This window comes from Dendronephthya gigantea, unplaced genomic scaffold (assembly GCF_004324835.1).
Source record: "Dendronephthya gigantea isolate DGI-Jeju-01 unplaced genomic scaffold, DenGig_1.0 000057F, whole genome shotgun sequence".
Classification (NCBI taxonomy): Eukaryota; Metazoa; Cnidaria; class Anthozoa; order Malacalcyonacea; family Nephtheidae; genus Dendronephthya; species Dendronephthya gigantea.
This window is the reverse complement of record NW_021163067.1, coordinates 709907-736952: the sequence shown is the minus strand read 5'-3', so window position 1 is coordinate 736952 and position 27046 is coordinate 709907. Positions and strand designations below refer to the sequence as shown.

Below are 27046 nucleotides of genomic sequence, written 5' to 3'. Positions count from 1 at the left end.
CAAAAAGAGCTAAGAAAACTTTTTTATGATACATCTATATAATAAGTACAACTTTAATTAACTTTAAATAAGATATTTGTTCTTTCCTGATTAAATTAAGCCGACAAACCATGTCATTCTTTTGTTATTATTTACAATACAATATATTAACATCTGTCAATTTCAATAGCTTTGGCTGACGACTGCAATTAATGGGAGTTGGGTGGCGACTTTACCCAGGTGAGAGGGCGGTTGAACAATGGATTAAAGAATATTGAGAGGTGTAGAAGGCACATCAAAGGTTCCGACCAAAGTCGGCGTCTAGATCTCTGAGTGAACTATGATTTTCTTGCCTCTATTAATAATGGTCAGATCCGACTAAACTTGAATTTAAACTTCATGCATGTTAAAAGCAGGCGTTAATATTAATAGCGATATTCTTAAATAATGGCTTAATTACGTCCGCCTCGAAGGTTAGGCATATTTAAAGGCTGTTTTCCATTACATTCGCCTTGAGCGGCCTTTGAAAATTTTTCTATACGGCCGTGAAATGTATAAAAGGCGGCTTTCTATTAGGTCGGCTTCACCAGCGTGGTCGGAGTTTATTCACTAGACGAATTTATTCGTGCGAACTCATAAAAAGTTGGAAGCGATTATACTTTTTCGCGGCGAATTATTTTCCAAACCAGATATCGCTTCGCGAAAAAAAAAGTGGGAAATGGACGGATGCGCAGATATTCGAAGGTCGGACAGGCAAAGCGAATGTGGTGAAAAACAGCCTTTACATCCGATGCCACCCTATAGAAATAATAGATATATAGAATGCATGTTTAGTTATCATGTCGTCATGTAATTTGTTTGTCAGGTTTATAAATTCTCCGCATAGGGCAATTCATATTGCCATTGTACACCCACACCTGACATCCTACCCTAAAGAACCCTGAACCAGAAATATCCGCCATCTTGTGGAGTGAGTATTAAGAGCACGCATTCTATATATCAATTATTTGTTATGATTCCTGTGCACATTGCGCGATGTTTCACCATCATATTTGTATAGTTTGTTCATTTTTTTTACTTTCCTTATCAGGGGAGTCCAGAACTTCTCCCTCACTTTCATTGTCTGATATAACATACGCGCCTGATATTCTTGGCTGTAGTTCTTTCCTTGTTGTGCCCGTTTCAGTGAAACTACCACCAATACTTCCTCTTTTGTAAGTCTTTTCCGGAGAGCGCCCAAAAGAAAGCAAAATGGCCTCGAGTTTTTCACAAATTTTTCTGAATTTTTGGGAGGAACCTAAATATACAGCACAGATAAGAGGTAAATATAAAAGGTGTATAAAATTAGGATTTAAATTGATCGCTTTAAATTTATATATAAAATTCTATTAAAATCAAGTGTTTAACAACAGAAACATGCTAGTAAGTAAAAAATTATTTTCTTCGTAAATAAACTCTCTATACCTAGCTGTCAAGCGGGAAGTAATGCAAACATACCCGAAATCAATTTCACATTCACGATGTAAACATTTTGCGTTTCCTTGCATTCTTGTGGGTCGTTGGATTTCTCGATGCTCACATCAATCCTTGCGGATTTTCGGAACACGGATGTACCTTGAGTTAAAAGAATCCTCATGATTATTGCATAGATGAAAGATGGACAGATGTCTATCTCTGGTTCAATTGTCTTCCAAGGTAGCAAGTGTTTATTGTGTTGTATGGGATTATTGACCGGTTTTGAACCCCCATGCAATATCATGATGTTCACCCTATAGACCTAACATGTCTACCTCTGTACCGTGTCCGCTTTTTAGAAGACGATAACGCACAGTCTGATCACGATACCTTTGTGTTTTCCGTATTCGGCTGTGAATGTGGTGGATGATATGACGTGGTGCGTAACATTTGGTATCTGAAATAAAAAATACAGGCCTGGCTTCAAGTGGGAAAATAAGACAATTGTTTATTGACGGGATTTAAGTTACCCTATACCGATAAAGAATGCCAAAAATAAAGATTTTTGGTAATCTTATCTTTAAATTACTCAATGACTTATTACGAAATCAATACTCAAGCCTACTGTGAATTATGGAAATGAAAACAAGGAGGAATTTCGTATGGAACTAATTTGTTTACATTTTACAGGTTAAGCCAATCAGAATTCCTCCATTTTTTATACTTCGTGTAAAACGATAAATAATGTTCCTTTTTACAGGAAGTGGTCAACATTTTTGCATTCTGATTGGGCCACTGAAAATGTAAACAAATTTGCTGATTAGTCTAAAATGAAATTCCTCCCTGTTGGAAATGCCAATTGTGCCTCAAACATTTCTTCCCTCATTCCAGTCATATTCCGGAGAAATAAAGAATGCGAGAGTTCTATAACTAAGCATGCAATTTCAACCATTTGGATTAAAAATCAAGTCGAATTCATGTCAGATTTTTATCTCATAACCGTCGTTTACTGATTTCCATATATGCGCCGTAACGTAGTTTCTCGCGGATGCTCTCAAACATTGTACCGAAGCAGAAATAAAAAAGTCTATCTTCATGAATTAGTCTATTTTTCAGACCTATCAGCAAATCTGTTTACATTTTCAGTATCCAATCAAAATGCATTAATATTGACTAAGTTTGGTAAAAAGGTACATTATTTACTATTCTACATAAAAAATAACCAAAGAGACCGAATGAAATTTCGCCAAAACAAATTTCTGTAAAATCTGAACGATATATCTTCAAAGCATATTTTAATACCATAAGCAGACTGATTATATGCAGAAATGAGGACAAATTTTCATCCGGACTATTTCTCATCGGTGAAAAACACTTCACGACAATTACGGCGTAATGGGAACCTGGCTTAAACCCAAAATAATGAAAATAAAGGACTTCGGTCGTATTACCGGTAAAGAAGGTCGCGAGTTAATTTCTGAATATATCATGCACTGTATCTTGTTACCAAGCGGCAAAATACTTCTGAGAAACTATCACGTGATTCTTTTATACATCTGCCATTCATACAATAATTTTTTATTGACAATTTTTATTTACAATTAATATATCTGCTCACCGTCAAAAATGCATGAACAATGTCCGCTTTGATGGTACCCAGCGGCTTTCCTTTGATTAAAATAAAGAATGGCTAGAATAAAAGACAAATACGACGTTACCATTTATACGTGATATTTACGCAGTGAATTGCAAACAAAATATTACAAAAATCATATGATCTCGCATTAGTTCAATTTCAAAGACTATCTTCGTCACAATGACGTCACAGTATGCATTTGTATATAGGACGAATTAAATGTATAGCATAAATTTCGGAAGGTACAAATTTTTAGTAAAATACAAAAATATATCATCTAAAAATAAGACTTTTTATTGTTTTTTAGCCATATAACGTAATATAACGGTCGCATAACAACTATTTTTGCTATTTTGGGTATTAATTGAATAATTGTGCTGTATAATCGACTTTGACGAGTGCCGTTCGAATTCTGGGGCAGTAATTGTAAACATCTCTCGAAACCGTCGTCAAGAACGGAGTCTGAAAGTATGGTATTTGAGAAACGATATTCAAATTTACCTCTTCTTTATCTGGTGAGTGAGAATGTCCTAATGGAAGGTAAGCGAACCATGATTTTTTCACATCACTGAAATACAATAACAATATAGCAATTTTAACATGTTTAGGAAAATTTAGTGATATTTGCGTTTAAGCTGGCTCCATACAGTTTCTTGAAATATTTTATTTAGGTAAATTAATTATATATTTAGGTAAATTAATTATATATTTAGGTAAATTCGCTAAAGGATACCATATGTGCATATATCTACAGGCAACATATAAAGAACTAAAAGCTTTTCAGAACTGGTGCCATGCAACCTTTGCTATGGCAAGAGAGACGTTTCAAAATGGCCGCTAAGCTGGGTTTAATCGTGTTTATATCGCGTTCGGTGACCACCAATGCTATAAGTATGGATGAGCATTTATCGATTTGAAGAAATTGCATTAAGCCACCTTAAAGCCATTTAATTCTCTTCATTCGGCTATCCCCAAATAATGACCGTCCAAAATTCTGGGAATGGCCTCGTCCAGTAGAAAATAGATTTGTAATCATTTATCCATACCTAGGAGAAACATCCAGCGAAGTGTTGGGGAAGTACTCTTTCTCACCAGGCGCTAAATTGATACAAGTTGGATATTAATTTGGTAAGTTTCACCCAATTTATGTAGTCTCATTTGATTCGAATGCATTTCGTAAGGCAAATATACCTGCATGTTTAAGGTAAAAACGAGCGAATAGTGGTATAAGGCTTAGTGCGAATCACAGCTTGAGGTTCTCAACGCAATGGCTATATGTAGCTATAATATTTATAAGGGTTTTTTTTAAAGGGTTTTTTTTTAAAGGAATCTGCTTTCATACAAAATAATATTATATCAATTAATGAAGTGGGTGCCAAAAAATAAAGTCCAGTATTAATTACATTCCGTTTATAGCACCAAGTCACGAACAAAGCCAGTTTTATAAAATTTCAAAAAACTAACCAAAAAATTGGGGCAGACTCGTACCATTGGTGCCATTTCGACTTTCAAGTAGTCTATTATTTCAACAATTTCACACGAAATTACTCACATAGTTCTGGACTTCGTTGACGTGGATTATCTTCTAACGACTTCTTCCTCCATGGTATTTTTGACCACCAAGGGCTCCCAGGTGGAGTTTTACTTTTTACCGGATTGCTGGCAGTGCGGCTTGCTGCATAGCTGTAAACAAAAAACGAATACTTTTTTATATATAACAAAACTCTGGTCAAAATTGCTAGTCTAAAATAGTAGATTCGGCAAGTATAATGTTCTACAATAAGAGTCGACTGGATGAATTTTATATATTGGGAACAAGGGGGAATTACGTTTTAGACCAATCAGAGAGTTTGTTTACATTACAAATATACGCTGTGAAGTGGTTTGGGGACTGATGATGTTTCGTGATTAACCAAATTATGAGCGCATTGGCGAAATGAAAGCATGGTGGTTTTTTTTGCAGATAACGCAGATTCTTTATAAAGGTCTATACTTCCAAGAAGATTAAATCACAAATGCAATACCTTTTCAACGAACTTATATCCGTACCAGCACGTGGTCGAAAAGGAATATGTGGATTTCGTGGATTATCAGGAATATCACTGCTGCAGAATTAGAAAAAAGAATCAGTTTTAAAGTTGGTGAATTATAATCCATGTGTACTGTCATTATATAGACCACAAGGTGTATAAAAAATTGGACAAATGATAAATTTTGCAGCTCACAAATGATTGAACGCATGTTTAATATAAAATATGAATAATGCATGAATTATTACCAAGTGAAACAAAGATTATGCCGAAAAGACTAAACATAGTAAGAAAGTCAAAGTTCCAGAGGCCGTGCGGCGGATTTAATTACTTGTTTGTCGACCAAATTTTCTGGAACTTTGATAGTTTATAAAACATTAACCAAACTTTCAGTCTATGATAATGATTTAATATTGAAGCTGTTCATTTTTGTGCGCAAAACTTGTTTTAGGTGGTGTTTGAAAATAACCCTTCCTAAACGTCGGTACAAAATTTTTTCATTCAATTTCAGTGGTTAGAGTGAAGAAATCCTAAAATACCTATATTAACACAAGTTCTTCAGACATTTTGCAAATTTTTCAGTTTATGGACATTTCAACAATTGTCTAATTTTCTTTTATACACCCTGTAGTAGCACATAATTCACTTAGTACATGCATGTGCAATCGTAGGCCTATGAAATGTTATTTAAGTAATGGTTAATTTACAATAAGAATCGTTGTAAAGAAAGCAAGAATAATTGAAGTCGGTGAAGCTTATTATAATGACAAACATGTACGACTTGAGTCAAATAGTGCAATAATCCACCAATAAATATATATTATTTTGCTTATCCTGTTACGCTTGTTTTTACTAAAGGCTGATTTAAAAGTCTGTTCACACGATCCAATTTCGTTGGATCCAATTCACTTGTGACGTATGAAATATATAAAGAAAACAGGACTTAAACAAATTTGTATGCGCGAACAGCTAACAACCTTCCCTCCTCCCCATGAACCTAAGAGTGAAATAACATGAACTAAGACCCTACCTATCCCGAGAACGATTCAAGCGAGGCGAGCCACACGAGTCTACTCGTTTCCGTGGAGGATCTAAAATAAAATTCGATGCCATGAATACATGTTAAATGAATTTTCTTGAAATGGTAGCAATTTGTATACTTATAACATGTTTATATGGCAATAAATATTATACTGTTCAAAGAATTAACGCCGTTTCTATCGAAAATCGCTTCTAATTATATTAAAATTGTCTGTATAATATATACATCTAATTTTTGGCATTTCCCTTGATTGAAATACATATCAGAGGAGGTTTTGGTATAAATGGAAAATCCTAAAGAATTTGTATATATGCTGTTAAAATTCAACTATTGGCCGTCTGGCAGAAATCGTCCAGGGCGTTGCTGGTGAATTCTGCGTGATCTCGCGCTTATATTTTAGCAAATCAGCGCTCAGAAAGTGTGTCGAAATAAAAATCCATTCTGCAATTATATCCTTTGTTATTCACTATAGAACCAGTCAAAATTTTGTGATAAATTTGAACCAAAATAAAGCGAAAAAGTGTGTTAACTGAAAATTGGAATTTATTATTTGAGAGTTAGTCCCAGGCCTTTCCCGCCATTTCTGATCGCCTAGTTATGCTATGGAGTTACCTGAGTTACGGAGAAAGCTACCAAGAGCGAATGTCAGATTCGTAATGTCAGAATAAGTAAATTTGAGTAGAACTAAATACAGGTTACTTCATGGTTGGGTAGTGCGTACGATTTTCATGCACGAGTTGTGAAGGACGAGTGGATATCAAAATTATATAAACGAGCTAACCATGAAGTAATTTGTTTAGAGCTATGACTTTCTGTTCCCCGTACAATTAAAATAATTATACTCCATTCGACCAATCGGCATCCAGTAAGTTTTACTACGCTAACAATCAATGAAAACACAGCCTGAGTATTATAGACTGGAGTTTGCGCTCCATTATACCTCTAGCGTTCCTCTTTGTTCACTGCCTACTCTATATATAGCTTTTTAAAACATCTATGATCGAGTGAAACTCACCTAAGACACGATCATGATCCTTCATTTGCCGTATCGCCTTGGGGACAACATCAGCACTGGATGGTCGACGCTCTTTTCTTTCAAGAAGAAGATAATATATTACTTTCTCCATGTTGTCTCTAGGAAATACAAAAAACAAAGAAGGATATTTAAAATTAGATGACCTATACATTACCTTAATTTCATAGTCTCATTTTATTCTCAATATTTGTATACTCAACATGACGCAATTAAATACAATATATATATACGGCAATGCATGTTCAACTATACAGGCATATTAAACTGTATAGGCATAGGAACGATTCTGGACAATTATTTGAAATCTTAATTTGGCTTTTAGCACGACTAAAGGCTGGCTTCCATGACTCGATCAGGATTTATGAATATAACCCTTTGGTATGAACGCTCCCTTTGTGTTATAACGCCGTATATTATGGTTCTGGTTGTGAACGCATAGACAAAGTTTCTTGTTTTTTTTTAGTCGTGGAGATTCTTTCCCTGAATCCCAAGGTAGCTTTTTCATCACTCCATATTCTCGATAACATGACCAAAAAACTTATATAGCTACTCACTCCTCTTTTAGTAATTTCTCGACTAATTTTTCTTTATCGTGAAAACATCCCAAGCTGTTGATGGAAGCCAAAACATCAGGATCAATGTTGTCACGACCAGATATCGCTTCCGTTTTTACAACTCTTTGTACTGGAAGTTGTTCATGAATATCCATACTAAAAAACAAAATATAATATGTAGATTATATATTTAATGTAATTGGAACGGTGCAATACTCTAAAGCCCCATTTACACTACACTCAATTTATTGACACAGCACGGCTAAATTGGGCACAAGTGACTATTTTAGCTGTGCCCGGCCTTAGTTTTGGTAGCCTGAGCACTAGTAAAATTGGATACGGGCACCCATTTTAGCCGTGTCGTTTTAAGTTAAAATCAAATTCTTTAAATATCACATTCTTTAGACAAAAGATAATTGTATAGTAATGATTCTTCAACTCTCAGAAAAAAGGTATAAAATTTATAACATTTTATAGGACCCCCCAAAAGTTGTGACTTGAAATTCTAATGTGACTTGAAATTCTTCTGGGACCATGCATGGTCGGATACAGATGCTACATCACATCACAACATATCACAACACACATTTCTGTTTAGCCACTGCATGTACATGCAGTATATACAATGTCATTTAAACCAGCGCACCTTTTTAAAAATGGATGGTTCAAAATCTGCTTCATCTGCAATTAAAGAAAAATACTATGAACAATTATAACCAAGGGCGTGTGAATCGTAACACAAAAGGGACAATTAGTGTGCAAACCTTATAGCCTATAAAATGAGATTATAACACTGTTTTGATATAAATTTATCATTAATATATATTTACGCACCGATATTCGTCTAATTGGATCAACCTTGATCATCTCTTTGATAAGATTATGGCATTCAGAAGGAACATTATCTGGAATACGGAACGATCCTTTCTTAACCTAATCAAGAAAAAAATAATGAAAATTCATTTTATTTTTTACAAATCAGCAGCGGGGTAATCTTAGCCTTTCCTGCAATCTCATTGGCTGTAGCAGCGGGCGGAATTTTACGATATCTGATCACGGTCCAGAAAGCGTATTTGTTTTGTTTTGTTTTTCTAAAAATTTATTCGGGCCAAATGATTATCACGATAATTTGAAGTGAATTTAATAATTTAAACAAATGAGGTTTTGATTGTTAATGTTTTTCTCGCCATTGCTCAGTCTGACTACACAATTGTAATACGACCGAACGCTGCATTTTGTAAAAAAGTAAATATGTTATTTACTGTTTTAGTCGGTCCCGATAGAAAAATATTTCCACTCGGTCTGCGGCCTCGGGTCGTTTTTGCCACCTTCCATGCAGAAAATATTTTTCTATTCGGACCTTGCAGCCGGTATATGTATTCAAAAAAGGTCTCGTTTATCTGAACCTAATAACTAAACATCAGTCCTTTATCACTAACGTTCAACGAAAAGGTAGACCACTGAACTGATCTTTGTCAGCGGCCGGTTGTTCGAAAGGCGTTTAGCTTAAACGGTGGATAAGTTCAAAATGGAAAGCAAAACTATTTATTTATTGAACAACTGAGCTGAAATATTTCGATGTAAATAGCTTAATTGTCAATGGAAGTACATATTTAATGCATAAGTTGCAGATTTAGTCATTCACAAGATGCATGAGAGTAATTTTAAACTTTGGCTTATCCACCGTTTAAGCTAAACGCATTTCGAACAACCGGCCCCAGGCAGCCAGTCGAATGGTTCGAAACATGCGACAAAATCGAATTCTTGTAGGTGAAGAAATACGAATTTGCACTGCAACTAACACGATTTGTTAATTAACACGAGTCTGTTCCCTTTATACAATGCATGTTGATTTTGCAAATCAAGCAAAGCCACTACATACTGCTTTATCAATAAAAGGTAGGTTGTTCAATACGTCAGAAGTGAACTGGATCTGACAAAATTGGATCGTGTGAACTGACCTTATTAAAATGCCATCACAAATTATACTCTTACTAATATATATTTACGACTATAATTTTATAGTTATTTCGTATCAGTAACACCTAAAATAGAAAAAATCCCACTTTTGGACAAACCTTTTCTAATAAATGTCTTAAATTGTCGTCGTCAAAAGGTAAAACGCCCTAAGAATAAGAAAACACATTTTATAAACAATTACTGAATGAGGTAGAGCGTATGTACTTATCATGGTCGATGCCTGGTCATTTGCTGAAGCGAAAATGATGCAGAAAACATGGCTTAGCCTTGGAAACTCTGTATACACGCCTATATTACGTGGGAACTGAACCAATATTTGATCAGCAAATTAACTAAAGCCCAATGCAGTACTGCTTTATGAATAATAGACTACACTTCATACGAGGAAAGTGCATGAAATGGATCTTGTGAACAGAGGGATTCGTTTGGGAGAGGCAGACAACGAGAAGTACACTCTATTCAGCTACTCTTAGGAATGGACTAATAATCGTTATTACAACCAAGATAGACATTTTTAAAAAGATTAAAGCAGTATAGGTAATGCGTAAAGCGATTATTGCAAAAAGAAATTATCTTAATTTCCCATATAATAGCAAATATCTTTTTGAGAAAATTTATTACTGAGTGAAACAACGTTTTAATCGTTGAATTAGGTGCTGTGTTAAATTCGATTGACTTTACGGATGGGGAAATTAAAAAATATAGTTCTACGGGTCATTATCATGCTTACCACTACAAGAGCATATAAAATCACTCCACAGCTCCAAATGTCAGCTTTTCTACCATCGTATTTTACCCCCTACATATGATGGTGTAAAAGTGCGGTTGTTATAGACGACAAATTGGCGATGTATCTGTGCGGTAATAGCTACTTCACTGCTATATAGGAAGTTCGTATTATTACCTTAACCACCTCAGGACAGGCGTAATGTGGCGACCTGACAATGGAAAATTTAGATCTTCAATACATGAATACATCTACTCGGGAAATATGAAAAAATAAATTAAATGCAGGGAAGAACTTAGGTTAAATTTCTAGTGATATAATTTAGTCTAGTTTTTTAGGCCGATTATGTGCGAAGTCAAAAAAAAACATGCAATTTGGGTCATCTTGATGGTCCAATAACTCGATTTTCTTATACTGATCTCCATACAGCAACTAAAGGCATTGAGGTTTAATGCTAAGTACCTTCACATGTACGAGGCTGACTCGTCAAATAACAACACATTTGTCGAAGTTATTAAGCAAAAAACAAATTTCACATGTTTGAAGAGATGTCAGTTTAACCCAACATTACAATATCGATACTTTATTATTATCATACTTACCCACAACTAGTCTCCAACATCAAATTTTCGCCAACCTGAAGAACATGTTTAAAATATGGCACATGTTGAACATATATTGCGAATAACGCGAAAGCGAGGTCATTCAGATTTCCGGCCACCAAAATTTGAAAATCTCTTATTCAGTTTTCAATCTTGACTGGACAAGATTGCTGGCTTCGTTTTGGTTTAACTTAAATTTAGCTTCAGCGAAGATTTCAAAGAACCAATGGTTTCGGAAATTTTGGCGGGAGAAAAACAGTTTAGAAAGAGCGTTCTCCTTGATCAGTATAATAACAAAATTTATAGATGTCACACATAATGAGTAAGCGTGCGAGTGAGCTTTTTGAATACAGACGTTAGTCTCTAGGGTCTAGTACAATTCTCTAATCCATCTGAAAAATTAGCTTGACTACAATTCAGCTGGCCCAGTTGGTAACTCGAGCCATATCACTATAACTTTACGACACCGAAATACGGATTCCGAACTGTCTTGACCAATAGAAGCTCAGTTGGAAAGGTAATGGTCTAGCGAACCATGCATGGTGTATATAAAGCTAATTTTTCAGCTTGCTCGGTTGGTAAATCAAAATAGCACCATCACAATTCTCTAATCCTGTAAATGAACCAAATTCAATTTAATATGTCAGCTCACCTGCAATGATGCCATTCCAAAGTCGGCGACTTTTATATTATGTTTTTCATCAAGTAAAAGGTTTTCAGGCTTCAGGTCACGGTGACTATACGCAAGAAATAAAGCATTCAAATTTAGCAACATACACTTGAATTGTCTTTGCTCTTCCATTAATAACGGCAGTTAATTATATTGAAAGCTTTACAATGCAGATTTCCAACACTACACTATACACTACTGTCACTACACTCTTCTTTGTCACTACACTCTTCTTTTCGAGGTAATAGTTTACAACATTACACTACACTACGTTCACTACACTCTTGTTTTTGAGGTAATAGTTTACAACATTACACTACACTAGTGTCACTGCACTCTTGTTTTTGAGGTAATAGTTTACAACACTACACTACACTACACTATACTGTCACTACACTCTTGTTTTCGAGGTAATAGTTTACACCACACCACACCACACCACACACCACACCAAACCACACCAAACCACACCAAACCACACAACACCAAACCACACAACACCACACCACACCAGTCACTATACTCTTTTTTTCGAGGTAATAGTCTACAACACTACATTCAATTCATTGGCATGTCACTGCTAAAATTGGCACCCGTGTTCAATTTTTATCCGTGCTTTGGCACCAATACAAAGGCTGAATACGATGAAATTGGTCCTCCTACCCAATTTATCCGCAGTCCCATATAAGTGTAGCGCAAACAGGGATTTTATTTCCATGTTTTTCTGAACGAATTTGTTTATTTACAATCACATGCATGCAGCTCAAAAACAAAAGTAATTTCAAACCCAAAGAAGCACGATCGAAACAAATTGAGTGAAATGTGCAACAAAATTTTCCCGTTTAGTTTTATGGTTTCGTTGTAAAGACCAACAGCTGCGTGCACAAAAACTATAAGAAATATATGCAATAGACCTAAATTACCATTTATTAAAGTGCCTATGTAACGAAACTTCACCCCTGATTTTCATGGTTGCAATGTAGAGAAAATTTAAAATGACTGAATATTAACTTTTTTTGCAGAATTTTGTTATACTTGCTTCCTTTTGAAGATATTGAACTTTGTAAGATATCTATATAACACAACTATGACACTGAATAACGAGTTTTTTGGAAAATTACAGTTGTCTCGCAGAAAAATTACCCAACCCGAAATATTATCCAACAATTACTCTTGTATACAATGCAGGTGCGAATTTATAACTGGTTATAAAAGATGAATCGTGTTTTAAGTTGAAATACCACTTTATATTTAAACTCTTAAATTTATGCATGCAGTGTGATGTGATTAGTTATGTGTTAGAACTCACAAAGTTAAATATCTTGATAATGAATAAAGTTAACAAAATGGTACAGAAGTAGATATCCAGTCAATTTAAGTTTTCTTTATAGTGCAACTATAAAAATCAGGGGTGAAATTTCGTTGCATATGCACTTTAATAAACATTTTTAATAAAATTTATTGTAGCATAAATTTTTTATAGTTTCTGTTCATGCAGCTGTACACCTGAGAAAAAATACAATATAATGCTAAACACAGCCAAAATTAACTGCACCACAGGTAGCAAATAGATAATTATTAATTCGAAAACGAGAGAGATATGCAAGAGCCACCTCTGAGCATGTTTTTTTGGAAAAATTCAGGACATGCATTTTGCAAAATGTTTAGTAAAAGCAAACGTGTATTCAAAAGTTTCGGGGAGTTTTTGTTGGAGATCGAGATAATATTCGTATGCGGACTGCGGTCTGGTTCAGCACTCCGAATAGGGCAAACCGGTCGACCGCGAGCAATTTGATTGCCTAAAAAGCGTGGATACCGCCCCGGAAAAGAAAGATCTTCGTGATATGGCTTAGCTGAGATTAGGCGAGTATAATGAATATGATCAAGACAATCGTGTATGACCAACAATACGGTGCTTGTTTGCCTTCATAAAGACTTATTTCAATACCTTAAAACCATCTCATATTTTGTTATATCTTTTTAAACGCACCTCGTGTAAGCGTAACTTGTTTTTGAAAGCGAGTGTGTGATGTTCAAAATATAAAGCTCTAAATTGAAATCTGTACATATATAGTGCATGATCAACTTTTGAAGGCAAATGCCTTCTAAATTGAACACTGTTAAGCCTGATCCTATTCATAATTGTCGTGAACAAGTCATTTTCACCGATGAGAAATAGTCCAGTTGTAAATTTCACTTTATTTTTTATCGAAATCGGTCATTGTTGACCGCACACACATATAGAAATATTCTATCACATCATCCAGCTTGACACGTTCATGACACTTAAGACTAAATGGAAATCAGGCATAGAACTGAATCGTTATCGTTTTTTGAATTTCAAAGGTGCTAGCTAGCTTAATTATCAAATGCTAGCTTAATTATGTCTGAAATTTAATGGTCCAAGTGTAAAACATTAATCTGAGGAAAAGTCCGTTAACTCGAAGCGCAAAATTAATGCAACCATGCATGCATGCATGCTCACACATACCAAACACAGTGCTTGTGACAAAAGTCCATCGCCGAGATTATCTGAGTAAAAAATCTCCGAGCCTTTGAAGAAGAGAGAATAATCATAAAAAATCTAATCTCAATAACATGTAAATATTAATATATTGTATAAATGCAAATATAGAAGCATATTACGCTTGTTAAAAAAGTATATACAATCATTTTTTAATCTGCAAAGGTGATCGTCTCGTCCTAATTTCGAGGGTTCCATGCAGTATATACAGGGTGTCCCAAAAAAAAGTCCCCGCTATTGAAATGAAGCTTTTGTTGGAATTTGAATGCATGATCAACGCAGTAGTGTGTAAATAGCATATTTATTAGGTTGAGGCATTCAAATAAAGCGTCTTGCTTTCAATTGGGTTTATCATAATATTAAGGCAATCAGATTCGAACAAAAGCTTGATTTCAATAGAGGGGACATTTTTTTGGGTCCCAAAAAAAAGTCCCTTCTATTGAAATCAAGCCTTTGTTAGAATCTGATTGCCTTAATATTATGATAAACCAAATTGAAAGCAAGACGCTTTATTTGAATGCCTCAACCTAATAACTATGCTATTTACACACTACTGCGTTGATCATGCATTCAAATCAACAAAGGCTTCATTTCAATAGGGGGGGCTTTTTTTTGGGACACCCTGTATACATGCACGAGTTCTTAGTTCTTAAAAACGATCTTAATTCTTTTGTTTGGTGATGTGCAACTATTCCCGTGAGACTGAACAAGGCCTGGTTTACACTTGTCCTAAGAATCTGGGATTATCTTTGTCTGAGGTCGCTGGTGCGCAAAATGCTTTGTCTATCGGAAAGTAATACAATGGATCCCCGATTATTAGGAGCTAGTGTGAATCAGGCCTTTTAAGACAAAGAGATTTTCAGGACATTTGAATAAAACTTTTTCATAATGACGTCAAACGCGGAAAGTCTGATGTTACACGAAATTTGATTGGCTCGATAGTTTTGTGGAGCAAATGAAATTTCGTGTAACATCTGACTTTCCGCGTTTGACGTCAAAATCGTAAAATAATCCAACATGGCGACGATGACGTACGAAACTTGCACATGCACCACCCATACGAAAATAAAAAACACTTTCACATACCTCCTTTATCGTTAACCTTCCTCTTTTTACAAGATAATCAAATAATTCCCCACCACCGACATATTCCAGTATCAAAAACCTATAGTCAATACATATAGAAAAATTCATGAATGCATGCATGATACAATTTTAATATGCGATCCTTTTAGGTATAATAACGTTTTACTTTCCATAGGCATGCAGATTTATAGGGCTGTTTTCCACTGTCGCGTTTTTTGAATAGATGCTTATAGGGTTGCATTCCGATGATTTGGTGTGTTTTTCTGGCAAAAAATTAATTATACAACAACTTAGAAGATTTAAGCTTTTATATACGTGCGTGTACGTACGTGCAAAAAACGTGACGGCGGAAAGCAGCCCTTAGTTTGAAAATACGAACGTCAAAGACGATGTGAAAATGGCGAATAAATGGCGTACGCGTGGCATGTCTATAGCTATCAACTGCATGGGTGTCCCAAAAAAACACGAAGCCCGTGTTAATTACGTATTCGTTGAAACCATCATTTATTGTAATCAGTTTATTCCTTGACACCCTGGTTTAATAAATTAACTTGGCATTTCTCTGCCTCTGGGTTTTCGTATAATTTGTACTGTAACAATGTTAGTGGAAACAAAACGAACCAAACGTATAAGAATCTTTTCAAATAACTATAATTATATATTGTGTACGCAGGTTCCGTTTTTTTTCGTACACCCTCATCACGCTATTTATTCACGACCACTTCATGCTATATAAATCTGTCTATAGATTTCCACGAGTACGATTCTAACAACACATTCTGAACAAACACTATCTGATGGATGGATAGGATATATAATTTACTTACAAATGCGTGTTGTTTTCATAAACGTCGTACAGACGTAGAACATGTGGGTGTTCGATTAACTTCATTATGGCGATTTCCCGTTCAACCTAAAAAGAAATTTATCACAAGTATTTGAAATAAGACAGTATCTTGACATATGACAGTATTTTGCGGTAAACGTCTTTTTAATGAATACGGTAATTTTTATTTCAATGAATTCAAAAGAAGCTGATAATAAGATTGTAACATGGGGGGGGACCTAATTTTCCTATTTCCTTAGAGCTCGCGGCTACATTCTCATAGCGAAATTCTTGTTAATTTCTACGTTACGTTGCATAATTTATCTTTCTTGAGTTTGTTCACGTGTTGTTTAGCTCTGGTTGTTTGAAGTAAGTGGTGTAAAGAAGCAATATGGCAATTTGCTCGCGTGTTTAACAAACGGCGGTAAATCCAGCTTTGCAGTATGTCTTTTACGTTTGTTTGCCGTGTAAAATTTCATGTTTAAATGGCTGTGATTATATATGCAGTCGTTCAATCACTGAATTTTATACGGCAAACGTGAAAAACATACTGCAAAGACAGTTTTGCTAAATACATCAGCACTGTCCTATAAACCATTTCAGCTTGCCAATAAAATGTAACCATTTCAGAATATGTGATCAATTTACATACAAGCTGAAAAGGTCTGTTGCTTACTGACATCACCGCTGAATATCACCAGCTTAATGATGAACGTTTATGAGTTAAACTGTTGCATATCCTAATTAAGATAGCGGAGATACACCCAAAGTTCGTTTGCGAAACGCGGTTTGGCGTTTGCCGCGTAAACGCGAATCTTAAGCCCGTTTCAGATGTTAAGCTTTTACCGCGTGTACTTACGTGCAAAAAACCCGACAGTGAAAAGCAGTCCTTAAAGCTGCTTTCCACTTACGCGTTTTCTATACGCACGTACACGTACGGAAAATTTTAAATGCATGGTTTCAAATTTATATTATTTAACATCTAGGTCATTAGTAACAGGTATAAGCCGATTTAGACTTGCGTGCGTGTACGTGCGTATCAAAAACGAGCAGTGGAAAACAGCCTTTAAGCCCCTTCTCCACTAGGCGAATTTATTCGCGCGAACAGATACAAAGTAGGAAGCGATTCTACTTTTTCGCGGCGAATTTTTTCGCAAACCAATCACATCACTGGATTTCAGATATCGCTTCGCATCGCGCGAATAAATTCGGCTAGTGGAAAACGGGCTTTACGCGTTTTTTATATGTGCATACTAAAATATGCGGAAATCTAAGTTCTTTCGATTTATAGACCAATTGCGAAACTTAGTAACCGCGCCTTCGCATAACATGGAAGCGAGGCTTATTATGCAAAAAACAATATTTGTATTTTTTGCCGTACAAAGCTATCCGCCGAGTTATATCCCGGTTTTCGCCTTTGGTTTACATATTTTTCGATACCTTTAAAGCTCGGTTTCATCGTTGTTATCATAGTTTTAAGGTGAGGGAGTTTTGCCTTTCATTTGAGGCGTTTTTGTGATGTTTTCATTAATTTTTTCGGCTGCTTTCGTCGGGGAAATATGGAAAAGGCCGACACAAACTCAGGTAAAAATTCAGTTTTTTCCAAACTATTTCGTCTCAAGTCTTGAAAATTTATTTCATTTTTCTTCCTTTTATTTGTGCAAAATTTGGCGATATATATTTGGTGCAAAATCTATGTTTTGTGACAAAAATTGTTGAAAACTAAATGAAAGTGACAGTCAGATTTTATAATTTCACACCTAATGACTGAAATGGTTCAAATTTATTCACAAATATCACTATATTTTTTATCTTTATACCAGAGTAATACTGTGAAAATGGCAAAAAGTAACTAACTGAAATGTTTTTGTTTATTTAGTTTTAAAAAAGTACAGACGATGCATGGCTTGCATACCGACATGAAAGCCGAATTTTATTTAAAAGTCGAATTCGAACGCATCTGACGTTCTGTATATTTTGTGTCACTACAAAACACTATTCTTTCTATCTACTACCATGCAATAGATGTTTTAAATAAGGGTTAACCAGGAATACTTTAAAAGGAAAGGATTCCGTTCACCATCGCATTATAAAACGGAAAACACTTCCGAACTTCGGGGTTGTATATTTTTTTCGCTTTCGGCTTTGCCATCATGTAAAGGCATATCTTAAAAAACGCTGCTGCTCGCATTGTGGCTACCTTTATAGTATGACATTGTGGGAAAAGAAATATTAAATGGTAATTCAAAATAGAGAATGATATTATGTCTTGGTAATAAGTATTTTACTATCCATGTCATGCATGTGTGCCAAGTTGAAGAGTTGTTTTGCTTTTGAGTCGGCATGACATCACATGTACTGTAGTCTATATACACAGGGAAAATAAACCAAAAAACTCCGTTGTATATTTTATCTCCGATTGTTTCTGTCAACAGAGTTCTTCTAATTTTTCCTGAGCTGTAAAATTGCTGTAAAATTACAGCTTATCGATCGATAAATTGGTGTAAAATAATTTAAATGAGAAATGTAAACATGGTGGTGGTTCGACCGTGACTTTTCAATAATCCTTGTCACAAAAACATAGATTTTGCACCAAATATATATCGCCAAATTTTGCACAAATAAGAGGAAGAAAAATGAAATAAATTTTCAAGACTTGAGACGAAATAGCTTGGAAAAAACTGAATTTTTACCTGAGTTTGTGTCGGTCTTTTCCATATTTCCCCGACGAAAGCAGCCGAAAAAATTAATGAAAACATCACAAAAACGCCTCAAATGAAAGGCAAAACTCCCTCACCTGAAAACTATGATAACAACGATGAAACCGAGCTTTAAAGGTATCGAAAAATATGTAAACCAAAGGCGAAAACCGGGATATAACTCGGCGGATAGCTTTGTACGGCAAAAAATACAAATATTGTTTTTTGCATAATAAGCCTCGCTTCCATGTTATGCGAAGGCGCGGTTACTAAGTTTCGCAATTGGTCTATTTACTTAGTTTTTTCAAAGATAACATATATAAGGATTTAGACTTTTACGTGCGTATGAAAAATGCGTAAGTATAAAGCAGCCTTAAGTATATTTCCATTCATTACATGACACATGACACGTCTGAAACGTCATATATAAAGCATGGAGCAGAAATTCTTTCTTGTGCTGATTAAAGCCTGTTCTCCACCAGGCGAATTTGTTCGCGCGAACAGGTAAAAAGTAGGAAGCGATCCTACTTTTTCGCGGCGAATTTTTTCGCAAGCCAATCACATCACTGGATTTCACATATCGCTTCGTCGTGCGACTAAATTTGGCCAGTGGAAAACGGGCTTTATGAGAGACCTTCGAGTTCGGCGAGTGATTGCTGCTTCCAGTTACATTGCAAAATAATTCAGGCAATTTGTGCGAGTTAATTGTTAAGTCTTGTCACGAGCCGGTTTAATTACGCGGTTTTTAATGTATAAAAAAATATTGAAGAGGGATTACAGTCTCGAAATAATTAAATTTTTTTTAAAGAGCGAAAAAAAAGCGTAACAGGAAATTGTTCAAGAGACGTGACTCTTCAAAAAGCGACTTTTTAATCAGACTGATAAAAAGATAATCCCTACTTGATTTATGGCGCAAAGTAACCTGAGCCTCGTTTTATTTCCATCGTCACCCGGCGGGAAATGCGAGAAAGCTTAAACGGAATGCAGGACTTGACAGAAAAGGCATGACTTGACAGAAAAGGCATGACTTGACAGAAAAGGTATAACTTTACGATGCAAAATATAGATTAGTAACTATAATTAGTATAAAATAGGTCGTATATCCACAAGCAATCGCGTTGTGAAAAAACAAAAGGATTTAACTTGCAACTTGCAATGCAATTCTATTTTTCAGAAATGTGAATCTGGCGACCTTTTCGTGTTTATACACTCCACGAATGTTTTCGTATATATGCATGCATTTCGAAAACTCGCCACTAATTTACATCTCCTAAAAGTAAAATCACATTGCAAGGAAAATTGTATCGTGCAGCACGGGCTTAAAGCAAACTGTAAACAAAATATGGAAACAAGGGTACACTATAGAACAGATAAATATCGCAGCTCACAGGAATAAAGGAAAATAAGTGAATTATTAGTAATATTCTTGTATGTTTGCATGGTGACATCAATAAGTAAATTAGCTTGCAGGTACACCACGTAAGTGTTTAATACTGCAAAGCTTTCGTTCCGACCCGGGCCTTCATCAGTGCAATGAAAGCCAGGGTTATTGGACCGAATGCCTTGCAGTATTAAATACTTACGTGGTGTACCTATATAAGCTAATTTATTTAAATTATTAGTGTTGTTATATAGGACTGGGTAAAAAAGCTTTCTCCTCCGCAGAGGCTTCGAATGCAAATGCGCTAGCTAGACCTTTAAAGATGACCGCTGCTGCCGAAATTAGAAACGCGGGCGAGGGTTGGGGAGGGAAAAAATTTTCTTAAGAGGGGTAAAAGTGGGATGATATTAATTCAAAACAGAGGAAACGTTCGTGAATATGATGAAAGTGAATGGTGCTACCTCACGAAAAGTTCGTATTCTGTCCTGTCTTTTAATGCTATCGCTGCCAGGCTTCTACCCAGGCGCTTTTTTTTGTAATGATTATAACGGTTGCACTCAGCTACTATATAGAGATCAGTTACCAAAGAAAGCGCGAGCGCGCGGGGGTGCTCGGGGTGCTTTTTTAAGGTGGTTTTAATCTTTATAACCTTTACGTTTCCACCAAAGCGCTTGGGTACGAGGCTGTATCGCTGCTCCCTTCTACCAGAAATCGTCTGGTTTCATTCACGCTTGACAGAACTATAAGATGCACTCCAAACCTACTACCTTGTATTCATTCCGAAATGGAGCCAGCATTATTTAGTCATTGGGATTTGAGCATACGCTGGTTAGTCTAAGGACTATCAGTAATGGCTATTGTATATGTCTTTAACTAAGTCAACATATTTGTAAGATAATTTTCTTATTTACCTTTCCCCTTTTAGCTCTCAAGCGCGCCATGCGTGACGGTAGTCGATTATCAAGCAACTTTGAGTTGCGATATCACTCTGCTTAGAAGCGATTTTGTTTGTAAGAAAAGCTTGCCGATTCTTTTTGCTTCCTTGTTAAACTAAATCGCTCCTGAACATGGCGAAATCACAACTCAAATTTATAATCAACTACCGTCACCCATTGCGCGCTAAGCCGCGCTTGAAATGGCTAAAGAAGGAAAGTTCTATTGTTTGTTATGCATAGTTGTTTGGTAAGGAAAATTTTCAACGCCTCATGCACCCGCCCTGCACAAAGCGGCTAAGGAGTGGGGACAGGCACCCGCTCTTCGGCCGCCTCCTCGGTTAGTCATTCCTGTAGTCTGTAGCTGACATGCATAACTATTTCCAAAAAGTCATATTGTGATTTCGAATATTTGGAATAGGTTTAACTTTTATATAAACTCCTCGACTGCATGTTTTATAGTTACGAGGTAAGACCGTATTCAAGGCGGTTTCAATTTTTGACATACAAAATATATCTTATCTTGTGCATGTGCAGTATAAAGGTACCGCCGACACCGAGCGGACGCGACGCGGCAAATCCTCGCAAAAGCTATCAAACACGTCTTTTTAAACTCAACAAAAAGAGAGTCATTTTAGAATTGACATTAATCCCTGGTCTGAAACAGTATATAAAGAAAAACCGACATTTCCTGTGGATGTTTCAATAAAAATTTTACGTGCCATTAGGGTAAATGAAGTTGTTAAGCAACCAAGATAAAATTATTATGTTTAGATTGGGGTAGATGTCTACTAAATATGTTACGGTTCTTATCACTATCAAGTTTAGTTTAGGGATAGAATTAGTATTAAGAGTATATTCATTGGTGTAGCCAGCCTGACGATCTAGTCCCTCAATCCGAATTTTACGTTTTTATAATTAATTTCTTTAGAAATGCATAGATTTCATAATTATGCCAACACTGCATGATATTAGTATAACACTATAACGGAATAAATTTGTCAGGCTGGCTTCGCTATTAAGTGTATATAGCTAATAATGCCGGATACTTCTTTTTTTTGTTAAAAAACAAAAGCTTGTTATGAACATACATACAGCAGGGGCCAAGGGATTATTCTAAGCAAATGTTATATTACGTGAAATAAAATTTTAAAATTTTCTAAATAAAATTTTCTTAATTTTTCTATTTTGGGACACGGCCAGGTGGTTTGTTATAACAAAATTTTCAGCTTTGCAGCCTTTGATAGCAAATATATCAAGTTGTTTGTGATCCTTAAACCTTATCATTGGGCTCATCAGTAATGGAGTGTGAATCTATATATAGTTCGCAATTTTTTATTCTACTCCAGAAATATCACAGCTAATTAAAAAATGGAATAGAATCGAGCATAGAGTTATCATACTGACAAACATTATGACCTAGTATTAACTAGTATGTATTCCCAATATATGGAATGTTTAGCATGCTTAACATTACAACAATTAGAAACGAGGCTAGATAGGGCCGCGGTCGCTAGAATATTTTACTTGTGGACAGGAGTGCTTATTCGTTAACTCATTTTCAAATATAGCCTCTTGGGCTTAAGCAGTCAGATCGTCGATCTTTGCCCAAAAGGTTTTTTATGTTATAACAGCTATTTTTCCTAATATTTTAGTTTGTTTTAAAATGAATAAGCAAAGATATAACTCAAGGCAATGTCACACGATCAGAATAATCTTGAACTTAAGATCTCGTAAATTATTGCGACTAATTCTAATGCTTGGTGTTATGAACAAGACACGAAGTGACGTCTAGCTAAAACGCGTCAAATATGGCCTGGCCAAATATTTTCTTTAATATATTTTCTCATAATATTTATATTTTTTCATCATATTTTTTCAAATATTTTCTCATGTTATTTCAAAGGTTTTTTAATACGAATTTCAGCAGACGATAAATTCATTTTAATTTAGTCTTCTCCAGGTGTTGCATAGCACATCTTTATAAACACATGCCAGAATTGCCTGGCATGTTGCAAAAAATATCATCATTTAACATGTTTAGATTCTCTGGGCTGGTCTGCATGAGGAACCTTCATAAAATCAATCTAATTTATCTGCCCTGTAATTAATATTATGCCATATACTGAAAACATTACAAAATATATTGTTTTGTGACCCTATCATTTTGTGCCGGTAAATACTTGTTTTGTGTCAAAGCAAGATATCTTAACATATCTAATACTGTAGCCAAGCCAAGGGTATATTATACAGCAAGAGTTACAGTTGGTGTGACCTACAGCTTGACGTCAGCCTAAGGCTACTAAGTAGTCATGTTTATATTATCACTACGGCACTACCAGTATTTCAATTTATGAACCTGCTATCAAAATTGTCACACAACATCTAATTATTACAATATAAATAGACTGTATAGTAAATTAATATTTAAAATTTTAAGCAATCACAATTATTTTTTAATTCAAAGAAAAATCAGGGAGTATATATAAAATAAAGCTCTTACATTGACAGTTCAAAAAATTGCAATATGATAATTTCATGTACCCTTCCTTGCTAGGACTACAAATTTAAATTGTCTATAGAATGTCACCTCTCGCCATGCAGTGGTATAGCTTATATATAAGTACACCGGCCGGCCATTAACTCACAGGCGAAAATGTATTTTTTTGATATGATATAGCATTATATCATGATAATGTTTCAGTCATAAATGTAGTTTTAGCCAGACTCAGAACTATAATTATTTTAGCTAGAAAATATATAAACACATGCATTAATCTATCCATGCATGCACATGCATGCACACAAATATATCATCTGTGTAATTATATATCATTACTGCATATATAGCAAATTGAAATTTGTTTTGGATTAGGACTACATTTCAGCATGGCAAATTGCTCATTTCAAACTGCAAAATATTGCAGTTAGATATACTTATAATATTCTAACTTGCATTAAATCAATAAAATATTCACGGCATTGAACTTTTTCAAGTGTCATATTACAATTTTTAAAAGTGTTAATTTATTAGGCCAGTATAGGTAGACAGAATTTAGGTCATTATACCTTTTCCTATTGGTAGCAATTAACAGCTGTAAGAGGGCAAGAACATGAGAGCTCTGAGAGGAGCACAAGAGAACTCTGTTGCCGAGCAATATAATGAAAATTAAGGAAAATGCCTGTGAAATACAACCTGTGAGAATGCCAGCTAGATTGTCATATTATGTGAATATGCATGCTTATTAATTTTTTTATCCAAATACACTAAAATGTAATTACAAGGAGTTTGAGTGGGGGGACCCAAATCCATAGAAAAAAGTATGTATATGTAGTGCCCTAATGGCCTGAAGCATGAAAAATAAATGTGGGGAAAAAAAGCTAAGAAAGAAAATTAGTCTAAATAGCCACACAAAACAGCAGTTAGAAACTGCAGGGTGAACTTGGATACAACAACATACATGCAATTTTACCTTGTTTTGCAATATTCAAAAAAGATGATGCATGTAATGGCTGACCATTAATATTTAAATATGTACGTATTCCACTTAAATCGGAAAAAAATTAAAAGTTTACTACAAAAAGTTAGTTGTTTGAAAATCAATGATGTTAAAGGTTAGCTTGTATTGCTTCAATTGTTCTCATCCTGAGTTCACGGAAGTTTACAATTTTGAGTATAATCAAAAATTCAAGACTGCTACTGCTAATGCCGTAAATATTTACATTACAGGTGCAGAGTGCAAACAAATTCACACTTGCTTTTATGCGAAATTAAAAGCTACGCATCCATTTCTTTCAAACGTCTAATGCACGTTCTTCGTAAACGAAAACAAAAGTTTTGAAAACACGAGATGATATTCGGGAACAACGTATTGACAGAGCTGCAAGATGTCTTAATTAAGGCATCAGGTTAGATTGAGATATAATTTTAGCAAAGCTTGCACGCAATATCTTGCAATAATTATTTGTATTTTCATATTAACCGCAAGGTACTTGCGATATATCATTTTAGAGCTGAAGAAAAAAGCCTTTGGTGAATAAAGGCACAAAGGCTTTTGGAATAAGAAGTAAAGAACGAGATTCTAGATTATATTTAAAAAACACAGCTGTTGTATATAAGTATTACGCCTAATTACAAACCGTTCGCAAAATTGCAAAATTAACACATCCGTATCTTCTAAATAGCTAGGTTCTATTCTTACCTTTGATAATATTTGGGGACTTAATTTTGTCCGGTCTATAATCTTAACGGCGACTTTTTCCTTCGTCGTACAATGTATACCCAGCCGAACTATCCCTGGAATATTTAACAAAACAAATTTCAAAATAGATTTGATATGCTTATGAGTTTTTTTTCAGATACTTATACAAAATTATCCTTTGGTTTGTAAGGTTTGTGTGGCTGAACTGCAATATTGATACAAAAGCCGTCTCCTCTCAGCAAAATATGGGTACAACAGTACAAAATGTACTAAAAAAATAAAAGTACCTGTCTGGCCTTTCCCCAAAGTTTGATTCAGAAAGTAAGGCCCAATCGTCCTCTGCCTTTGGTGGTCCATTGCAGGAAAACTCTGCTATATTTCAACAATAATCATCCACGCAAATTTATATATTGAGATTGTTGTATTGTGAACTATTATCGAAATATAAACAGTCGATAATGGCAACACAAAGGCAAATTTGCTTGAAAACATCTGAAAATTTGAATTCACGTCCGGTCCGAATACAAAGTTTTGTATTTCCGGTCGTGACGTATTTCCACTTCCCGCAACACGCGTGGGAAAAACATGGAGCATTAAATTCACTAAAAGGCTGGGAAACAGCAGCAAACAATGGGTTATGGGTTTCACTCAAAAAATTTAAGAGCTTCATTAAAAACATGTCAGAGTAGTGTCAGTGGAGCGCCGAGGAAAGCCGGGGAATGTGCCGAACTCGGGAAACTTCCATAGGCGTAGGCGTAGCCAGCCAGCCAGGGCGGGCCGCGGGGGCATTAAGTATTAGCAAACTGAAAGGCTTTTTGCCAACTCATTTGGAAATTGAAGCCGTGCTTTGTAGATGCTTTGCGAATCCTTGTTAGTTTATTTTTTCAAAACATGCGTGTAGTTTGCATTTTAACTAAATTCGCTCCCTAAATCCTTCTTTGAATTAATACTTTTTACCCGTATTAGTTGAATCCAAAAGTATAAATGATAATATGAACTAATCTGACAAAGACATTGATAAAGACGTTCTTCGTCAAAGAATCTGACACTCTGTGAGAATTTTATTTACTTTTTCTGAGTAATCGAAAGTTCACAACAAAGGCCAGTTCACACGTCGCATTTTGCGTCGAATGCAATTCAAACAATAGATAATGAGCTTGTAAACCTTATTCATTATCGTCTCATTATCTATTTGTTTGAATTACATTCGACGCGACCAAAATGCAAAATGCAACGTAAGAACTACGCTTAAGTGTTCAAACCACAGAATAATTTTAGTTAATTTGAAATACATGTATAATGCAGGCGGTATAAAAATTAGACAGCAATGCACGAAAAAAATAGCCCCCGCAAACATAAAAAAATTATAGTTCCGTCAGTCCTGTTTTTATTCCAAAGTGATAAATTTCACATAAATATATTTTGATAAATATCAGTATATTTTTGCATTGATATATTCGTCTTATTCCTGACCAATTTCTTTAGAAACCTATTGTTTCTAGTTCCTATAGTATATAAATATATATGAATACGCACCCCCAATTTAGCCATGGTCTTGAGTGGGCTGCACGTTGAGTACCACATACGAATCCATGGTCACCAAGCTAGGCAAGTTCAAGCCCGTTGAAGGACGACTATATGTTTACATAATTTCAAATCGTTCACTGTCACATGTTAAATTTCGG

The 27046-nt window shown here is 35.2% G+C and overlaps 1 protein-coding gene across 1 annotated transcript; it reads right to left on the bottom strand.

The window, feature by feature from the left end:
- Positions 1-4: 4 nt before the first annotated feature.
- Positions 5-25838, bottom strand: LOC114529595 (serine/threonine-protein kinase BRSK2-like). The gene is made up of 23 exons (XM_028551410.1): positions 25649-25838; positions 25362-25456; positions 16149-16234; positions 15322-15400; positions 14203-14264; positions 11694-11778; positions 11042-11076; positions 10617-10650; positions 10443-10511; positions 9811-9858; positions 8567-8665; positions 8379-8413; positions 7733-7888; positions 7158-7276; positions 6131-6191; positions 5095-5175; positions 4623-4753; positions 4117-4168; positions 3572-3638; positions 3053-3124; positions 1825-1891; positions 1477-1593; positions 5-1276 (listed from the first exon to the last, which is right to left on the bottom strand). Exons 1-23 carry the CDS (start codon positions 25716-25718, stop codon positions 1026-1028), a joined length of 1971 nt encoding a protein of 656 aa, XP_028407211.1. The 5' UTR covers positions 25719-25838; the 3' UTR covers positions 5-1025.
- Between the last annotated feature and the right edge of the window lie 1208 nt (positions 25839-27046).

What these genes read in the sequence shown, in the direction of transcription:
- LOC114529595 (XM_028551410.1), bottom strand. Translation starts at nt 25,718, where the DNA reads ATGGACCACCAAAGGCAGAGGACGATTGGGCCTTACTTTCTGAATCAA. An exon ending in ATGTTGGAGACTAGTTGTGG is followed by an intron (nt 10,651 to 11,041) that starts GTAAGTATGATA and finishes TTCCATTGTCAG; the next exon opens with GTCGCCACATTACGCCTGTC. An exon ending in CGAATACGGAAAACACAAAG is followed by an intron (nt 1,594 to 1,824) that starts GTATCGTGATCA and finishes TTTTAACTCAAG; the next exon opens with GTACATCCGTGTTCCGAAAA.